Source organism: Bombina bombina, chromosome 6 (assembly GCF_027579735.1).
Source record: "Bombina bombina isolate aBomBom1 chromosome 6, aBomBom1.pri, whole genome shotgun sequence".
NCBI classification, from domain to species: domain Eukaryota; kingdom Metazoa; phylum Chordata; class Amphibia; order Anura; family Bombinatoridae; genus Bombina; species Bombina bombina.
The window spans coordinates 19,121,307-19,141,217 of record NC_069504.1 but is presented as its reverse complement, the minus strand read 5'-3'; the positions used below and the strand labels follow the sequence as shown (position 1 = coordinate 19,141,217).

Here is a 19,911-nt window from a genome sequence, read left to right as displayed (position 1 = left end):
ACTTAAAACTCCAGTCCCATGCTGAAGAGTACTACCCTCCATAAGAGACCATTGAAAAATTCTGACACTTCTCTGCCAACCTCTTGGGACGAAAGGCAAAGAATGACTGGGGGATGAGGGGAGTGGGAGGAATATTTGGCTGGGGTGTCTTTGCCGCCTCCTGGTGGACAGGTTCTGAATTCCCAAAAGTAATGAATGCAGCTGTGGACTCCTTCCATTTATGAAGAAAATTTTAACATTGCATGTTATCTAAATCATTTAAGTTTGGCTTTAATATGCATGTAATCTGATTGGTCCTCTGCTAAACTATCTAACACAGATCAGAGTGAAATAGATCTGCACAAGGACCCATGTGTGAGGAAGGAGGGGCAAGCAGTAAAGTAATAATGATATAGTTTTAGTTAAATAAAGCCATTTAATATAATTAAAAGTAATAATTTGTTTCTCCTTTCAATAAAGTACAGCTGAAAGGTTGATCAAATATGAACCCATTAAACTGGAAACAGTTCACCTCCCAATAATCTACATATTGCTAGTGGTATATAACTAAATCAGTCATTTTCTGATATAATGGGGGGGGGGGGGAAGTATTAAAAAAATATAACCTTTATGTTTAAATTGATTTAAGAGAGTCCTACTGCTAGTGATTTTAGTCATGATTTCAATCAATTTGATTTCAATCAAATCCACCCTGGTAACACATACCTTTCTAAACACTTTATTAAACTGGAAGGATGTTTCTTCAGTGTGGGTAACACCATGATACTTTCGCTCCTGAGCAAAGACAAATGCCCAGAGTCACTGGTTTCTAAAATGTTACCCCTTGCTCCTAAATTCCATATATTTATATACAAATAACACTGTCTAGCTCCTTGAAGTATGTCTGGCTCCTAAATAATCTTACTAGCTCCTAATTAAATAGATTTGTCAACCCCTGCACTCATTAACCCCTTTTCCCAATACGACGTATACCCAAGGCAGAACATGCTGTGATCTGAGATGTCATTGCAGAAAATTCAGCATGGCAGCAGAAAGAACAGGACACATACTGTTAGCACTTGCTTTGCAGTGCTGCTCCACATAAGGCTGTTCTCATCAAAAAGGACTTTGCGCTGGCTGTACTGTGTAAGTTTCCATTAACAGTGCAGCCAGAACACAGTGCTGATTGAAAAAGCAGTCAAATACAGAGCAGTGCCACAAAGATTGATCCGTGGCTCCATGAGATTTTTTTCAACCCCGCCCCCTAGCCTTTCCTAGTCTGCATAGCTGTGATCCCAGTATGTAAGACGTTCTTGTGAGCAATGTTCTTTATTTACATTTTTACCTTATAATTATGTGATTAGAGCAAAGAAAACAAATTTATTCAAGAGACATTTAAAAATGTTAACTTTTTATTTTCTTTGCATCTAATAACTAGACATTGCAAATGAGGGGGCGTACGCTAGTGAGCGAACACATGCGCGCTACATCATGACACTGCCACGAGAACATACAATCACAGTTTAACCCCTTCACTGCTCAGACATTTTACCCCACACAAAGCAGCTTTAAACGCAGAGTGCACAAAAACCAGAGTGTCAGTTTTTATTGAGTTTTCCGCAAAACGTAGCCACCAGATACAGATTGATTTAAAACAAAACAAACTTCTGATTTAACAGGTGACACAAAAAACAAAAATAATTTGGGATAGTAAGTTAAGTCCTCCTATATAGAGCTTCCCATAATGTCACTCATTTCTCCAGATATCAGAGACTTGAACTTTCTCAGGGAAACAGGGATCCATGAGCCCCTACAGAGACGCTAGTGGCTGGATTTTCGTTACTATGCTCTATTGTGAGAGGTTGTTTAGGGCCTAATCATTACTTCCTTATTGATCCCAGTCGTAGAAGTGTGAATTTTCATTTGTAAGAGGAGACTGCGCATGTGGCAAGGGGCTCCTCAAATGGGAAGTAAATGCTGTATCTGAAGAAAGTTTCTATTTAGATTCTTATGTTAAAAACGGACATTAAGCACTTTGAGGTGGTTCTATAAAATAACTCTTACATACAACTCTGCAATATACTTTATTTTCTCCCCTTTTCTTGTAATTCTATTCTGTTAGAACAGGAAGTGCAAAACACTGTTATATCCACACAGCCATTGGCTGCACACTCCAGTGACCTATTTACAACTGTCCCTAATTGGCCTCAGCAGAGAAGGTAACTTAAGTTACAACATGGCAGTTCCCATTGTTTTATAGACACTAAAACGTTACACTTATTTTGTCTATATTTAAACAGCTAATGAAACTTTATAAAAAAAATACATCTACAGGTTATTCTCAGACTAATCTTTCCTTTAAATACATCATTCTATCTAGAATTTTAGTATTTGATGTCCCTTTAAAGCTAGAGGAAATGTGTTTGTGCTCAACCAATAGTTCTGTATTTAATAAGTAAATAAATCTATCATATACACAAATCAGATTAGAAACCAATTTATTGTATGCTGTATTGTATGCTGACTTTGGAGGATAAGAAAACCTGCCTGTGAGAGGGTAACAGATGGCCGCACACCCTGTCTGCAAGTAGTGCGTGACACAGACATCGTTCCACAGTCCATATGATCTTACCTGAGCCCCCTCTTCCAGCCTGGGCGGTCTGATGCTTGATAGATGGATGGTTTTGTATTCTCCAGAGTTCAGCTTCACCACCATTGCATCGGCATTTAACACCTGCACCACCTGCAAGGTACAAAGGCAAAGCTTAGCAAATAAGTCACCACTGACAGATACAGAAGTATCACAATACGTTTTCTACCAGCGCAAGTATTAAACTGATAACCCCCGGTACAGCCGCTAACAATACGTAATATACGCTCCTGACACTTGTGTCCATAGAGAACCACAAGTGAAGGGCACGTGTCATGTAAAGAGCAGTGAGGAACATAAGAGCCATTACTGATATTACGGTAGTATCACAGATTGCTGCTAAGATATGAAAATTAAACATAAAATAATTTTGCACTAAACAAAAAAAAAAAAAGCATTGAAACTGTAGAAGACAGTTAAAAAAAATTATGAAGTAAATAAAATTAATTTAAGAGGTTTATCATCACTTGGCCACAAAAAAAAAAAAAAAAAAAAAAATCTGACCGATCCCCTGCAGCCCCCCCCCCCCCACATCAGACTAGACCCCCTGCAGACATAGTCAGCTACATACCCATATAATTTCACTTATCCCCACATTAAACCTCATAACAGACCCATGGACTTGCAGCCCTCTACATTCCAACATCAGATCATAGCCCTAGTCCTGTAGCCCCTCTATTAGCCACATACAAAACAGAGCATGACCCTTGGGGTTGCATCTACATTCTGAGAAATAACTACATCAGACCCATGACTCTTCACCCTCTTTCAACTCAGTAACATCACATCAGACAGACCACCCAGACACTGCATTCCCCTTATTTCAGTTACATTACAACACATATCCCCTGACCCTGCACTTCGCCTATCTCAGCTACATAACCACATAGACCCCCTGACCCTGCACTCCCCCTATCTCAGCTACATAACCACATAGACCCCCTGCACTCCCCCTATCTCAGCTACATAACGACAGACCCCCTGACCCTGCACTCCCCCTATCTCAGCTACATAACGACATAGACCCCCTGCCCCTGCACTCCCCCTATCTCAGCTACATAACCACATAGACCCCCTGCCCCTGCACTCCCCCTATCTCAGCTACATAACCACATAGACCCCCTGCACTCCCCCTATCTCAGCTACATAACGACAGACCCCCTGACCCTGCACTCCCCCTATCTCAGCTACATAACCACATAGACCCCCTGCCCCTGCACTCCCCCTATCTCAGCTACATAACCACAGACCCCCTGCACCTGCACTCCACCTATCTCAGCTACATAACCACAGACCTCCTGCCCTGCACTCCCCCTATCTCAGCTACATAATCACAGACCCCCTGCCCCTGCACTCCCCCTATCTCAGCTACATAATCACATTATATGCCCCCATCAGCTAATACACTCCCCTTAAAACCTCAGATCACATCCATGGACTTGCAGTCCTTTACATACGTAGATGAGATCCAACCCTGCAGCCCCTCTCTATTAGCCATACACACACCAGAACTTAAGACCCCTGGAAGGGGAAAATTAAACTGAGCCAACTTAATTCCGGAGGACAATTATAAGTAGATTCCTACTTAAAGAACAGATAGCCGTACATGGGTCTTAGAAGCATAGAGCACCTATAACATTCAGCACTTCCAGAGGACTCGCTATGTGCAAGAACTAGAGGAACAACTCATTTATAAGATTTCTTTTCTTGTCTAAATCTAACCAGACTTGTAAATGTAATTACAATAGGAAAGTTTAAAGAAAGCAGGTTGTGCGGCCTGTGCTATACATTTGTTTCATTTCTTGCAAACAAATCTTTATAAACATGCACATGCCAGTAGTTTCAGAAAGCGCTTGCACGGGGAATGTCATCCTCAGTAACAGCTTCTTACCAATAAAAAGGGGAGGCGGTGCATGAAATTATACACAGCAAAGCCATCATGGTACGAATCTGCTCTAATACTGAAATATAATCCTTTTTATTCAGAAGTCAGCCAGGTCGGAACTGTAGAAAAACCTTCCTATCTTCCCCAGAACATAAGTGAGCAGGGTGCCGGGGGTCTAGGTTTGTCTAGGCACAGTAAATGGCTTATGATTACCCATAAGGACCCAAGCGCATTACAGACGGATTCTACAATAGTCACCAGGTAAGAATGTAAAGGTGAAGCACCCAAACCCCACTATACAGCAGAGCCAGTAACAAAAGGACGGTGCCCAGCAGCTATTCCAAATGCACAATAGGAGCCAAATCGCACTACAACACAGCCAGCTCTTCCAGTGTGTGCGTCGTTATGTGAAACTATAGCAGGACATAAACCCGCCAGCGCTTCTTCAGCGTAAACAGGACATAAGGCAGAATACAATTTACTTCTATTATCACATTTATTCTTTTTAGGGAACAAGATTCTACTGAGCATGTGCACAAGCTCGCTCACAGGGTATACTATACTAGTCTGACATTTTTGTCAGAGGGAAAAAAAAAAAAAAATCTACTGCTTATTTGAAATGCAAAGCAAGTGCTAATGCATTGTCTTTTTATTATGTAATTCCACTGCATGGAGTGGTCCTTAATGAATATGGAAACATAGACATTAAAGCGGTAGTCAGTGTGACAGTGCCATATATAGCTCAGTACTGAGGGATGTAGGGGAAGTGCCAGGGAACAAGAGGGACAGGAGAACTGGTCTAAAGGAGAAGAGGTGACCTCTGACCCAGCATGTTTCTCTTCACATAACCACATTACACCTGCCACTAACCCTGTGTTCCTAGTGTGACCGGCTGCATTAAAGGGATTTTCTTTTGGATTGGAGACTTCATCTTTTCACCGGCTGCAGATGCATCTAAACATGCGTATTCCTCTGCACGTGCCAGGTGTGACCAGCTGCACAGGTGCCTGATCCTGTGTGTTCCTCTGCACGTGCCAGGTGTGACCGGCTGCACATGCAACTGGCCCTACTGAAAGTTATTTTGTTACATTGGGATCATAAAATGCAGTGTGTATAAGTTATGTTTGAAATAAAAGTGCAGCTCATTCAGTAAATAAAACATTTGATTTTTAAAACTTTGTTTAAAAAAAAAAATAGAATTACAAAAAGTTCCAGATATGTTAAGAACACGTGAACTGTAAGGAAACTCTTGCCAATGCATGAGAACAGAGTACCCCTCCCGGGCAAATAGTATGATGGTCTTAATTTAAAAGCTTGCTGTCAATAGAAATTTTCAGTCATTGACAAGAGGATTTCAGAAGAATTGACTGTTCTTGCACGAGCTTAATGGACTTGTATTAGGTGTCATTCTATCTATAAGGCACGGTGTATTATTGGAGGCAGGTTACACTTCCTTACATGAAGATGCTGCTCGTAGAGAAGCAGTTTGTTATAATGTAGAGGTTACAGAAGGGAATCACTACTGGCACTTTCATCACTATGGCCGTCCTCAATTAATGCCATTAAGTATTTGTAATGTCATTAGGACCTCTGGCATACGATGGGTTTTGTCATCCTGGTAGCATTAGGAAAAGCAGATTACTTTTGACAGTATTTGCAAGTTGCAGTTTTCTTCTCAGAAGAAATTGCACTGTGGAAATGTTTCAAAATGCTGGCTATTGGTCTCACAATTTTACTGAGAGGGTAAAAAAAACTATTTAGTGGCCAGATTACAACTAAACACTATGTGACGTGGGAGCAGAACATCTGGAGGAATCAAGTAGTTCTGAAAATAAACTTATTCAACCCAATCATTTATACCAACAAGATGGATCACACAAGCAAAACAAACTATTTTCCGTGCAGTGCCCCTAGACACAGAAATGCAGATTTCTCTTTTATTTGAGAATTGCATCCCAAGTATATTCTTAGTTTTTGAATTGTATTCAAGGATTTGTGTATTAGTCTCTTCAGGGCAGAGAAACCACAACAATTTGAAACTTTACATAAAAACTCATCAGTCTTTCATAGAAGTCTTCATCAGAAATACTGGAGCTTTAAATACATAAACATTATTATTGTAAAAGAACACCCCATACATATCAGGGCCTTCTTATCTCTACTGGCGAGGCCATAGACTCACATGCTAAGCACCCCTGCTGTGTGCAAAACAGGGCAACAAAGGGAAGTAGGTGACTGGAAGCACTTGGGTGATAAAAAGGAAATTTATCCTTACCTGATAAATGGATTTCTTTTTCGATATGACGAGTCCACGGATTTCATCCTTACTTATGGGATTACGCCTCTTGGTCAGCAGGAGGCGGCAAAGAGCACCACAGCAGAGCTGTATATATAGCTCCTCCCTTCCCCCCCAACCCAGTCATTCGACCGAGTTAGGAAGAGAAAGGAAAAGCCAAGGTGCAGAGGTGTCTGAAGTTTAACAAAATATAATAACCTGTCTCATAAAACAGTGCGGGCCGTGGACTCATCGTATCGAAAAAGAAATACATTTATCACGTAAGCATAAATTTCCTTTTCTTTTTCAAGATACGATGAGTCCACGGATTTCATCCTTACTTGTGGGATACAATACCAAAGCTATAGTACACAGATGAAACGGGAGGGACAAGACAGGGAACTTAAACGGAAGGCACCACTGCTTGAAGAACCTTTGTCCCAAAAAACAACCTCAACCGAGGCAAAGGTATCGAATATATAAAATCCTTAGTAGCTTGCAAGTAGAACTTCAAGCATGGACTAGATCTGAATAATAAAGCAGACGTTCTTTCTGAGAAGAAGGATTAGAACACAAAGAAGGAACAACAATATCCTAATAAATGTTCTTTAATAGAAAGAAAACCAGGATTAGTACATAACACTACCTTATCCGCATGAAAAATAAGGTAAAGAGAATTATATAGAAATGTTGAAAACTCAGATACTCATCGAGCAAACGAAATAGTAACAGGAAATAAAACCTTCCAAGAAAATAACTCACTATCTATGGAATACATAGATTCAAGGAACCTCTGAAAGAACCTTAAAGGGACAGTCTACACTAGAATTTGTATGGTTTTAAAAGATAGATAATCCCTTTATTACCCCATTCCCCAGTTTTGCATAACCAACAGTTATAGTAATATACTTTTAACCTCTGTGATTATCTTGTATATAAGCCTCTGCAAACTGCCCCTTTATTTCAGTTCTTTTGACAGACTTGCAGTTTAGCCAATCAGTGCCTGCTCCCAGATAACTTAACGTGCACGAGCAGTGTTATCTATATGAAACACATGAACTAACACCCTCTAGTGGTGAAAAACTGTTAAAATGCATTCTGAAAAGAGGTGGCCTTCAAGGTCTAAGAAATTAGCATATGAACCTCCTAGGTTAAGCTTTCAACTAAGAACACCAAGAGAACAAAGCAAAATTGGTGATAAAAGTAAATTGGAAAATTGTTTAAAATTACATGCTCTATCTGAATCATGAAAGTTTATTTTGGCCTAGACTGTCCCTTTAAGATCTAAATTCAAAAGGAGGAGCAAGTGGTTTAAACACGGGCCTGACCCTAATCAGAGCCTGAAAAGGATTGAACATGTGAGACATGTGCCAGACGCATGTGTAACAAAATAGATAAAACAGAGATCCAACCCCTTAGGGAACTCACTGAAAAAAAACCTTCCCCAACCCTTCTTGGAGAGAAGATAAAAATCCTGGAATCCTAACTACTCCGTGAGTAACCTTCAGATTCACACCAATAAAAATATTTACACCCTAATTTAAGGTAAATCTTTCTAGTTACAGACTTACATGCCTGAAATAAGGTATCTACGACCGAATCAGAGAATCTCCGCTTGCATAGGATCAATCGTCCAATCTCCAATCAATCAGCTTCAGAGAAACTAGACTTGGATGGGAGAAAAAAACCCTGAATAAAAGGTCCTTCCCCAACAGAAGTATCCATGTTGCAGGGATGACATGTCCACCGGATCAGCATAGCAAACCCTGTGAGGCCACGCAGAAGCGAGGAGGATGCCCCTTCCTATATGGTTTGAACAACCACCCGGAAAGCAGCACAAATGGGGAAGATAGACATTCTAGGCTGAAGGACCAAAGAACTTCCCAGGCAGCTATCAGCTCGGACTGGGGCCCTAGACCTGGACCCGTAACCCAGAAGCCTGGCATTCTGACAATGCCATGAGATCCAAATCCTGCCAATCCCATATGAAAATCAGGTTGGAAAATACTCCCTGATGGAGCTCCCATTCTCCTGGATGAAAAATCTGTCTACTCAGAAAATCCGTTTCCCAAGTGTCCACCCCTGGAATATGGACCGCTGACAGATAGCAATAATGAGTTGCTGCCCACTGGATAAGCTTGGCCCCCTCAGCCCTGGTTAAGTAACACCTCGTTCCATCCTGGCGTGGACATATTGTCAGTCTTAAAAAAGATGAAACTCGGCCGAAGCCAACTGAGACCAGACCAGAAGAGCCTTGAGCTCGCACCGAGTACCAGGAAGTCTATAAAAAGAATAGACTCCTCCAGAGTCCACACACTGGATCATCTATTCCAGGGAACTTGATTTAGCAGAGACTAACTGAGGAGACAACTCTGCATAGTCTCCTTTCCCCAAGTATGCTTAACTGCATAGACCTGAAGTGGAAGCAACAAACGGAATAGTAAGGTACACAAGATACTGCTCAGTTGATCAACCTTAACAGGATGAAAGACAGAGTAGACCACACCGGAGACCGAATCTGCAACCCTTGGGTTGTCACAATGTTCAGCCACAGCGCCGTAGCATGCCGAGCTACCTGTCCGGCTATTGTGGCTTGCCGACACCAGCAGTCCGACTACACCTAAATACTAATCCACTGAAGACCGAGAGGTGGATTGAAGAACTAGGCGAAAAATGATAGAATTTAATTTCCTGATCTAAGTCAGAAAAACCTATATAGATATGGAACCAGTCACGATTCCTAAGAAAAAAAACTACCACTGAGCTTGGGACTAAGGAACACTTGTACAAAGACACCTGCTCTCATGGGATCACGAGAAGTATAACACCATGTCCGAGTAAATCCTGCTTGATGCAAGGATGACGCTGGGAAAAGGACATCAGCCAGATAGAGCGCCACTGCAATGTCTCATAACAAGCATCGCCAATAGCGATCCCAGAGACTCCGGAAGAACCCGGAACTATGGCAAGATCAAAAGGACCACGAATAGAAATGTTTGTCCAGAAAGTCAAATCCAAAAACTTGAGACGATTCTCGTGAATGGCACATGAAGGCACCCGATTTTAAATCCACCGTTGTCATAAAATGACCCACTAGGATTAAGGGAGGAATGGCACAATAAAAGTACCCCTCCTGGGGGGCGGAGCTAACTGCCGTTCAGAGCGGACGCTACTTCTTAGAGCTCCTCTATAGAAAAAATAAAAAAACTGACAAAAGCCTTATTAAAAACCTTTTTTAATCAGCTAATTGTGTTAGAGAAAGGGAGCAGTGAGACTTTTGCCTTTCTGAACCGAACTTGGCCGAGGTGATTGGGAGAGATTATCCGGACACAAAGGAACTAGCGGCCGTTGCCGTTTGAGAACTTTACCTAACAACTGCAGCACATGTGAGTTACACTTCGAGCCGCTCCACTCAACACGAGCCACAGTACTCCGCTCCGGAGCCCAGCTGGACTTCTGACGTACCCGGAGTAACACGCAGGGCACAAAAGACAAGCTTCGTGGCCGCTGCCGCTTGGAAGCCCGACCTCACAGCTTAGGACACCTTAGGCAACTTGTACTCCGAGCCGCACCGCCTGAGGCAAAACATCTTAGCCTGCTCCGGAGGGTCGGGGATCCGCTCCGGAGCCCGGCCAGGCTCCCTTCAACTGCATTAAGGGCAGCACATGAGGCACAGGGAGAGGGCCTACCGCGGATCAGACTGGTGCAACAACAGCAGTAAGTACCGGCCACATAGGCTCTGAACAACGCTTCCACAGCCCTACACACAACTGCCTTCTTACACAATCGCACATAGTGACTTATAGTAGCTGGGGCAAATAATTTGTGCTGTTGCCGGGTGCTTACACAGTTGGGCGCGAATCGCCATTTTTAGTTCCGGCACCAGCATAGTGCAGAGCACCAGACATTACTACAGACCACACTTTCTACAACTAACCTTCTGCCCAATTACTCCCAGGGGCCTGTGTGAGAAAGTACTTTGCTATCTTCATATAGGGGAAAAAGACTTGTGGTATCCAGCTACTATTTTGCATATTATTGTAAACCGGCCCAGTGAGACAACTCAGTCCTACTAACCACGTGGGCTCTACATTAATCATAGGCATTTCCTCCAGTGGTCCTAGCTGTACCGGAGACATGAGCTGCTAGCAAAAAAAAAATAAACATACACCGGAGGCATTTAAACCTACACAATACAAAAAGGCGCCAAAATCTGCCATCTTTCCTCCTTCTCCCTGCTTCTTTGCAATGGCTGTATAGACTACTGTTAAGGGACACCTAACTTCAGCTCTCCCCCAGTGGCAGATAGAAATTTAAAATTCTGTGATCTGGAAGGCTGGCTAAATAACTTTAACTGTGAGTAGGCAATTGTACACCTTGCGCTAAAATTTCTTTTTTATCCAGGCCTGATACACACATATTGCTATTATATCACCAACATTACTGCAAGGACCAGCAATAATACAGCCGCTCAACTACCCACATATACCATCTTTGTCTAGTGCATAGATCTCGCTCTTGTTTTGCTAAGGAACCCACAATAGAATATTTACTAGTTGTGACTTTTTCTATCTGGTTGACAATCATAAGCCTGCTTTATTCTCTGCAAGTTTAAGGACTCAAGTGGGTTTTTTTTTTTCTCTTTAAAGTGGATGGATGCTATTTGTGCTTTAACTTCTAAAGTGAAACAGGGCCTGCTTGGACATTACACTAGATAGGATTACTTTCAGTAAAAAGTGCCCTTTGTTTAAATTTGCAGAACTTTCAGACCGACAATCCTCTCACAGCAGAAGGTGATTTTTGCTACAATAAAAGTTTTGCCCTACTCTCCAACTTGATTACCAGTATCCTTAGCTAGTCCCCTCCTCCCTTTCCCGCAGGTGCAGGGTGCCTGTGGGTCATACCCCCTGACCCTTTACCGACTTGGCCAATAGGAGGCATATCCCCAGGGGGGGGGACAGTATAACCGAGAGGTTCTACCCTGTCAACTTCTATCTACCCACCCTGACGTCATTCAAAATTGAAGACCCCACTCTGGATCATCACTTATTAACTCATCACTCCAATCTCTGGCTCTAATCCTACTTTTGTCGGTCCACATGGCTCACAACATGCACTAAGGGGCGGGGGTCCTTAGGGCCAAGGCATAAGATGATAAATTAAAGGAATGTGATCCAAGAAATTGGTCCTATATACCTTACTGAGGGATCTCTGCCTAATTGTATTACTTTACATTGTTGTTTCTCTGCTAAATCCCAACTATCTCTATCATGCCACAGGGCTCTAGGAGGAAAACCGCTAACCCTTCAGAATATAGAAAGTCAGTGGCGGATCATTTTAAAGCTAAGCCTGCTGCGGGGAGACCTGCGGCCAAACTTAACACCTCACAACAACTGTTGGGGAGTAGTCCTGATATGGCGGAAGCTGCAGAAATAGAAAACAGTATCCCTGGCTCTGTGGCTTCGGATATTGTCACTACCCTTACGCTGAGGATGAACTCCCTTCAGGAATCCCTTACCAAAGCTATCAGGAGCTCTAAGGCAGATCTTAGGAGAGATATTGGCGTCATCAGTGAACGTATTGAAGTTCTAGAAAAAAAAACAGGAAGACCTAACGGTAGAGCAGGGGAACTTGGCTAATCACTCACAGGTGCTAGTTGACATGCTGGACACGGTCGAAGCCAAGATGGCTGACATGGAAGATCGTTCCCGTAGGAACAATTTGAGATTTAGAGGTGTTCCCGAAGAAGTTACTCCAACTGAACTTGGCAAGTACCTTATTGAGCTTTGTGAAATACTTCATCCTCCAGGATTCCCTAACGAGACCCTAATAGACAGAGCACATAGGCTCCCCAGAGGGAGGAATGTCTCAGCGGAGAAACCAAGGGATGTGATCGCCAGATTCCACTATTTCACATATAAAGAACAAATCCTTAGAGCCATGTTTCAGCGTCCCACTTTGCCTAACAGATTTGACTCTATACAAATATTTCCAGACCTGTCTCAGTACACGATGCAAAAGAGAGGCACCTTTCGTGAGGTTACAAAATCATTGAGGCAGATGGGAATTAAGTACAGATGGGGATACCTCACTAAGCTACTGATTTATAAGGATGGTCGATTTTACACGGCTGATACCCCAGACAAGGGTCAACTTCTCCTCAAAGGATGGACCAAAAACACAAGCCAAAACAGAGAGAATAGCTCCCCTATTCCTAAAGAAGCGGAACAAGGCACCACCTCCTCCTCCATTCTAAGACCGACAGCATTTGAATGGAGACCTCTTGCTCAGAGAAATGCCCCCTCTAAAAGACAGAACTTATCACAACAGCTGTCATCAGATCAAGCAGAAGATCCCTCAGAAGATGAAGATTGATAAGTATATTTTTCATAACTGAATGTTCCTTGTTATATTCTGCAGGGGGGTGTTTTTGTTTATTCCCTAGTTGTATAATTGTGATAAGAAGGAAATGTTTTATTGCAGGACTAGAGACATTTAGCCCCACTTAAGGAAATGTTGCAGGGCCATGAACATATTATAAGAGACTCTTTGTCCTAGTTATCACGATCCTGATTTGGTACCAACAGCGAAAATACTTGAGTTATATATTTCTTTTGCAATGTTTATGATTATCTTTTATCATCTCTGCTGCTTGTTGCAAGTACTAGCGAGCCTTATTTAGAAGGCCTATGCAAGGAAATGTTACAGGGCCACGGACATACGATAAGAGACTTCACCCCAGTTATCATTATCCTGATTTGTTACTAACAACGAAAATGCTTGAGTTCTATGTTTCTTTTGCAATGTTTACGGTTATCATTTATCATTTTTGATGCTGGTTGCAAGTATTGTTGAGCCTTATTTAGAAGGCCCATGTTCACTTTATATTATGTGTGCCTGTAGAATTGAATTATGTAACACCCAGCAAATTAGCATAGTTAAACAGGTGATAAGACATGACTTACTACGTTTTAGGGTACCTGCCATATGTCAAGACCTGAACTGACATACTCCACCCTCCTAGATACTTATACCTGACTGTAATAGATCTCAACCCACAAAGCCCTGTAGACATGCTTACGCCCTGTAGGCACACTTACTAGATGCTGGCAGGGATACAAATGCAATCAAACACGAGACCGGTTAAGCTAGTATAATTGTGATAAGAAGGAAATGTTTTATTGCAGGAGTAAAGACATTTAGTCCCACTCAAAGAAATGTTTCAGGGCCATGGACATATTATAAGAGACTCTTTGCCCTAGTTATCAAGATCCTGATTTGGTACTAGCAGTGAAAATGCTTGAGTTATATATTTCTTTTGCAATGTTTATGATCATCTTTTATCATTTTTGCTGTTTGTTGCAAGGACTGGTGAGCATTATTTAGAAGACTTATGCAAGGAAATGTTACAGGGCCACGGACATACGATAAGAGACTCTTTACCCCAGTTATCATGATCCTGATTTGTTGCTAACAGCGAAAATGCTTGAGTTCTATGTCTCTTTTGCAATGTTTATGGTTATCATTATCATTTTTGATGCTGGTTGCAAGTATTGTTGGACCTTATCTAGAAGGCCCATGTTCACTTTATATTATGGATGCCTGCAGAATTGAAGTGTGTAACACCTAGCAAATTAGCATAGTTAAACAGGTGATAAGACATGACTTACTACGTTTTAGGGTACCTGCCATATGCCAAGACCTAAATTGGCATACTCCACCCTCCTAGATACTTATACCTGACTGTATTGGATCTCAACCTACTAAGCCCTGTAGACATGCTTGCGCCCTGTAGGCACACTTACTAGATGCTGACAGAGATACAAATACAGTCAAACACGAGAATGGTTAAGCTAGCAGTACTTAAGTTTACTGTTAGGGGCCCTAGGTAATTGGCACGTTGAGATTTAATATATAGGCCACAACACACCAGGTCTTGCTTTCGCACCCACCAGACACCTTTTCCCCCTGGCAAGTGCAGGAGGAAGAGATCCACTCAAAAGTCAGGAATAAATGAATATGACACTAGCAGAATCATAGTTACATATCAAAAGTATTTCTCCATTGTAGAAATAGCGAGCCTGACCCTAGCAATGAGAAAAGATCAATACGCTATTAGCTAGGCTACACTTATATACAATTGACTTTAGATGATTTACCAAGCTATATTCGATGCCTGATATATCTAGAGAAGATATTTAGTTCTTCACCTCTTGGCCCTAGCATACTCAGCCTGGAATCGAGGTTGAGAGCCATCAAACATTAGTGATACTTTGAGAGACACCTCAACCTGCCCTGCGGGAAAATGAGAACGCCTCTTCTAGTCCAGGTTTTAAAATACCAAACTGTTACGCATTGACAAAGGACCCGACTAACCTCTTTTTGTTTTATGTTATTTATATCAGTTATTTATTATCTTGATATGTCTGTTTTTGCACTTATAAGTATGGATTAGTTAAACCGTAGGTGGATATCAATAAGTAAGGTGTTTGACTAGAACAGAAATGTCTGATCAAGACAGCTAAGAAAACATTGCATGCCAATTTGTGTTTGAAAAGTTCTTGTTATAGACAGTTATGTCTTTGAGATCGCCACAACACCATACCAACTTATCTCGCACTTATGTTTGAAAAATGTTGTTGTGATCAGATAATGTTTATGAGATCATTAAGACATCAGGCTAGCCTATCTAATATGCAATCTCTTTCTCACTGACATGTGCACTTCTAACCAGTTACAGATAGATCCTACTCAAAGTCCACATACCACCTCTCCTTATGACTCACTTGGTAACACTAACCCACACAGGTACGTCTCGACGGAGACATATAGAACAGGGCCTGTCTATTCGAGACATGAGACGCCTTATTACGTGGCCAGATAAGACTTTACTTTCTTTCCTATCTATAATCACAGTAACGAATTAGGGATATAAAAAAGAAAAAGAGAAAGAGAGGGAAAAGAGAAAGGAATAAAAGAAAATCCTATGGGATAACACTCCCTCTCCCCCCCCCCCCCCCCCCCCGCCTACGGACTTTGCCTCGGCCCGGACCTCGCCCCCCCCCCTTTCCCTTTCCTTTGGACACCAGTTTATACGGTTGTTAGACTGTATCTCTCCACACCCCCGAAGGGTAACACCATAGCTTACCGAAAGTAAGCAAAAGAACAGATTCAATCGCACTCACTAAGTGACTTATTATTCATATCCTCATAATTGAAGGTCGGACAACAATAACCAAACCACACTAGCATTAACTCTCTGACCCCCCCCCCCCTTTTTTTTTTTTTTTTTTTTTTTTGTTGTGGCAATGAGCCCCGGTCTCAAATTTGTCTCCCTTAACACGAAGGGACTTAACTCGCCAGCGAAGCGAAGCATGGTACAATCGTACTTAAGGAAACTTCAATGTGATGTATCCTTTTTACAGGAAACACATTGGGCTTCAACTAATACCCCAGTTCTGAAATCTAAACACTACCCGGTGGTCCTCAACTCGATTTACCACGAGAAGAGCAGAGGTGTATCAATCTGTACTAGTACAAAGGTGGCATTTCAACAATTGTATGTGGAAACGGACCCAGAAGGGAGGTTTCTATTGGTGATTTGCAGACTCAATTCACACCTCTATACTCTTGTAAACTTGTATGCCCCTAATCAGGGCCAGATAACTTTCCTGCGTACAATGCTGCATTTTATAGATGGTCTGAAACAAGGCATGCTGATATTAGGAGGTGACTTTAATTTAGTCTGGGATCCCTATACAGACAAAAAAATCCCGAACAATAAAGTTTTAGATAGCTAGTCCACGGCCCCTAAATTTCAAAACCTCATATACCAGTCCGCGCTTTACGATGTGTGGAGGGCATGCCACCCAGAATCAAGGGACTATACATACTTCTCACCCCCTCACCGGTCGTACTCGAGGTTAGACTACTTCTTTGTTGACTCCTGGTCTATGAACAACATCACAAATTCTAGCATATGCAGTTGCCCATGGTCAGACCATGATGCTGTCGTAATGTCAATTGACATGGAGAGATCCGCATTGATCAGGCCATCATGGAAACTTCCGAAGTTCTTGTGGGAAGATACATCCTTTGTCCCAGAATTGGTAGACAAGATAGAGGAATTTTTGGAGACTAACAGACCTAATCAGACCTCGCATCAAATTAGGTGGGCAGCCTTAAAAGGCCTATATCAGGGGATTCTGTATCGCAAAGACATCTAGTATTAAAAAAAAGTGGGGGGCCCCACTAGGCAAACTAACCTGCGACCTGAGGACGAAAGAACGCCAAAATAAGCTAGCTCCTACAGCTAGCTTATCCACTGAGATCCTGAATTTAAAATCACAAATTAAGAGCCTGGAAGTGGAAAAATTTAAACGAGCCCTTTCGAGATTCAAATTGGTTATGTACTCCAAAAGCAATAAAGCGGGCTCGATGCTAGCGAATAAATTGAAACAGACTGGCTTGCTCCCGGATACCGTACCTCGTCCTCAAGGGACAAAAAGTACATGCCCCTGACGACATAGGGAAGGCCTTCGCGGACTTCTATGAGCGCCTTTATAACATTGACTCTCACGAGAAACCTAAAGTGATATCTCCTCAGGCCATCTCCTCCTTTTTGGAGAAATTAAATCTACCCACACTCTCGGAAGAAGATAAAGATAAGCTAGTTGAACCTATCACTGAGATAGAAATTGGACTGGCAATTAAGCAGTTAAAGAATGATAAAGCCCCGGGCCCGGACGGGTTCCCGGGGCAACTCTATAAAAAGTTACAGGCACAACTTAAACCCGTACTATGTCACGCGTACAATGAAATCGGGTCGGAAGGACAGATACTAAAAGAATATCTTGAAGCGACTATTGTCGCGATACCTAAGCCAGGTAAAGACCCATCTCATTGCAGCAATTTCCACCCTATTTCGCTCATTAACGTAGACACAAAATTATTCTCTAAAATTCTCGCGGACAGATGGTCCCCCTTGCTACCGTCGTTGATCGATACAGACCAAGTTGGCTTTGTGAACGGCCGGCAGGGACCGGACAATATGAGACGTTTGATATCTATCTTCTCCGAAGCAAAGAGACAGGACACCCCCCTTCTGGCCCTGTCATTAGATGCCGAAAAAGCGTTTGACAGGGTCAGATGGGAGTATATGTGGAGGGTCTTGGAGACGTTCGGTTTCCCACCCGAAGCTATAACCATGATTAGAGTCTTATATTCCGGCCCAAGCGCTAGGGTGAGAGGGTTGGGCTTTTGCTCTCCCCCCTTCGACATCTCTAATGGAACCAGGCAGGGTTGCCCACTGTCCCCCTTGCTATTTGCCCTAGTCATGGAACCATTGGCGGAGGCGATTCGTACGTCATCTGCTATTGAGGGAGTACCAGTGGGCCCCTGTCAGGAAAAAATTGCGTTATACGCAGATGATGTCACTCTCTTTCTCACGAACCCTCTAAGCTCAGTTCCGGCAGTCTTTACCGCCCTAGAACAGTTTAGTCTCTTGAGCTACTACAAGATAAACGTATCGAAAACAGAGTCATATAGTATCAATATACCTGGCGAACAACTTTTGAACCTACGAGAAACGTATGACTTCCACTGGTCCACAACGTCTATCAAACATCTAGGTATGCATTTAAGTGCGGACCTAGATGGTATTCTCTCTCTAAACTTCGATGCTCTAATTACTGAGCTACAGTCTTTAACACACAGATGGGATTTTAAGGAAATCTCTTGGATGGGACGTATAGCTACGGTGAAAATGTCGCTACTCCCTAAGGTGCTATACCTATTTCGATGTATCCCGTTGAACATCCCACACGGCACCCTACAGCAAATTCACCGGCTCTTTTCTAAATATGTCTGGGGGAAAAAGACACCCCAGATTGGCTACAAAACCATGCAGAGAGAGTTCTCTGGAGGTGGAGTGGCTTTTTCAAACATATTTCTTTATTATGAAGCTGCCAGACTATCGCAGATCACGGCCTGGGGCCCTGCTAGAGAGAAACCGAAATGGTTCAAACTTGAGGAATTACACCTACCTGAGGGCTTGGATCTTCCAAGCGTTCTGTGGGTTCACAGACACAAGCAACTAGTTGATAGGGTTACTAACCCCATAGTACAGCAAAATATTAAAATGTGGCATGAGCTCAGACATCACACAGAGATTGCCCCACACCCCTCGTCGATCCACCAGATGAGGGGTCTTCTCTGGGACCTCCCAAGTATCCATGTCGAATTCTGGATACAACATAATTTGGAACTGGTGGAGCATTTGTTTTCCAATGGCAAGCTTATGACAGTCCACCAAGTACTCGACTTACTAAGGGGTTCTCCCTTATGGCTTTACTTTGAATGCTGTAGGATACTTAGCTTGCTCCACTCCTGGAAATTTGGGACTCAAGATCTCAGACCCCATTCTAAATGGGAAGAGAGATGGCTGCTTGAGATGGGGACGGTGAAACCTCTTACATTCCACTACAAAGCCATGCTGCAAGATCATTCGGTGGGCCTTCATAGCCAAATCAAAATGTGGTGCAGGGAGTTAGCCTTAAACATATCTGACATGGAGCTGAAAGATGCGATCCAACTGACAAAAAAAACGATTCATTGCATAACGATTTTTGAAAGCTACATGAAACTTATGCTACAATGGTACAGAGTGCCTACTAAATTGTCGAAAATGTTTCCTAGTGTATCCCCAGAGTGTTGGAGACTATGTGGAGAGGAAGGCTCCAACTCTCATGTGTGGTGGTCGTGCCCAAAAATCAGATCTCTGGAGGGATGTTGAGACTCTTGCACTCTATGAATCTGACTATACAATTGACGCCAAGCTTGGCCCTCTTCCATATCCTGGATAAAGCCCTCCCTAAATGTAGCAAGCAATTGGTGATCTATGTGATGGCAGCTACTAAGCTCTGTATTGCTAGAGCATGGAAGCAAGTCGCTCCACCCACAATCTCGGATGTTTGCGAGGTAATACAATACTTGGCTAACATGGAGAAATTTGCATATAGTTCGCTGGAACGGATGGAGGACTACTGGGCAATATGGGAAGACTGGATTCAGATCCAGTAGACCCTCATGCTATTGTTCTTTCCCCTAGACAACTGGGTCCGG

The 19,911-nt window shown here is 42.6% G+C and overlaps 1 protein-coding gene across 1 annotated transcript in view; it reads right to left on the bottom strand.

Annotated features, from left to right (window-relative positions):
* Positions 1-19,911, bottom strand: part of SND1 (staphylococcal nuclease and tudor domain containing 1) — a gene marked incomplete in the record, with an annotated part of 1,252,242 nt that overhangs the window by 882,188 nt on the left and 350,143 nt on the right. The window contains 1 exon segment of the mRNA XM_053716327.1: positions 2,612-2,722. Coding sequence (XP_053572302.1) covers positions 2,612-2,722 — 111 coding nt within the window.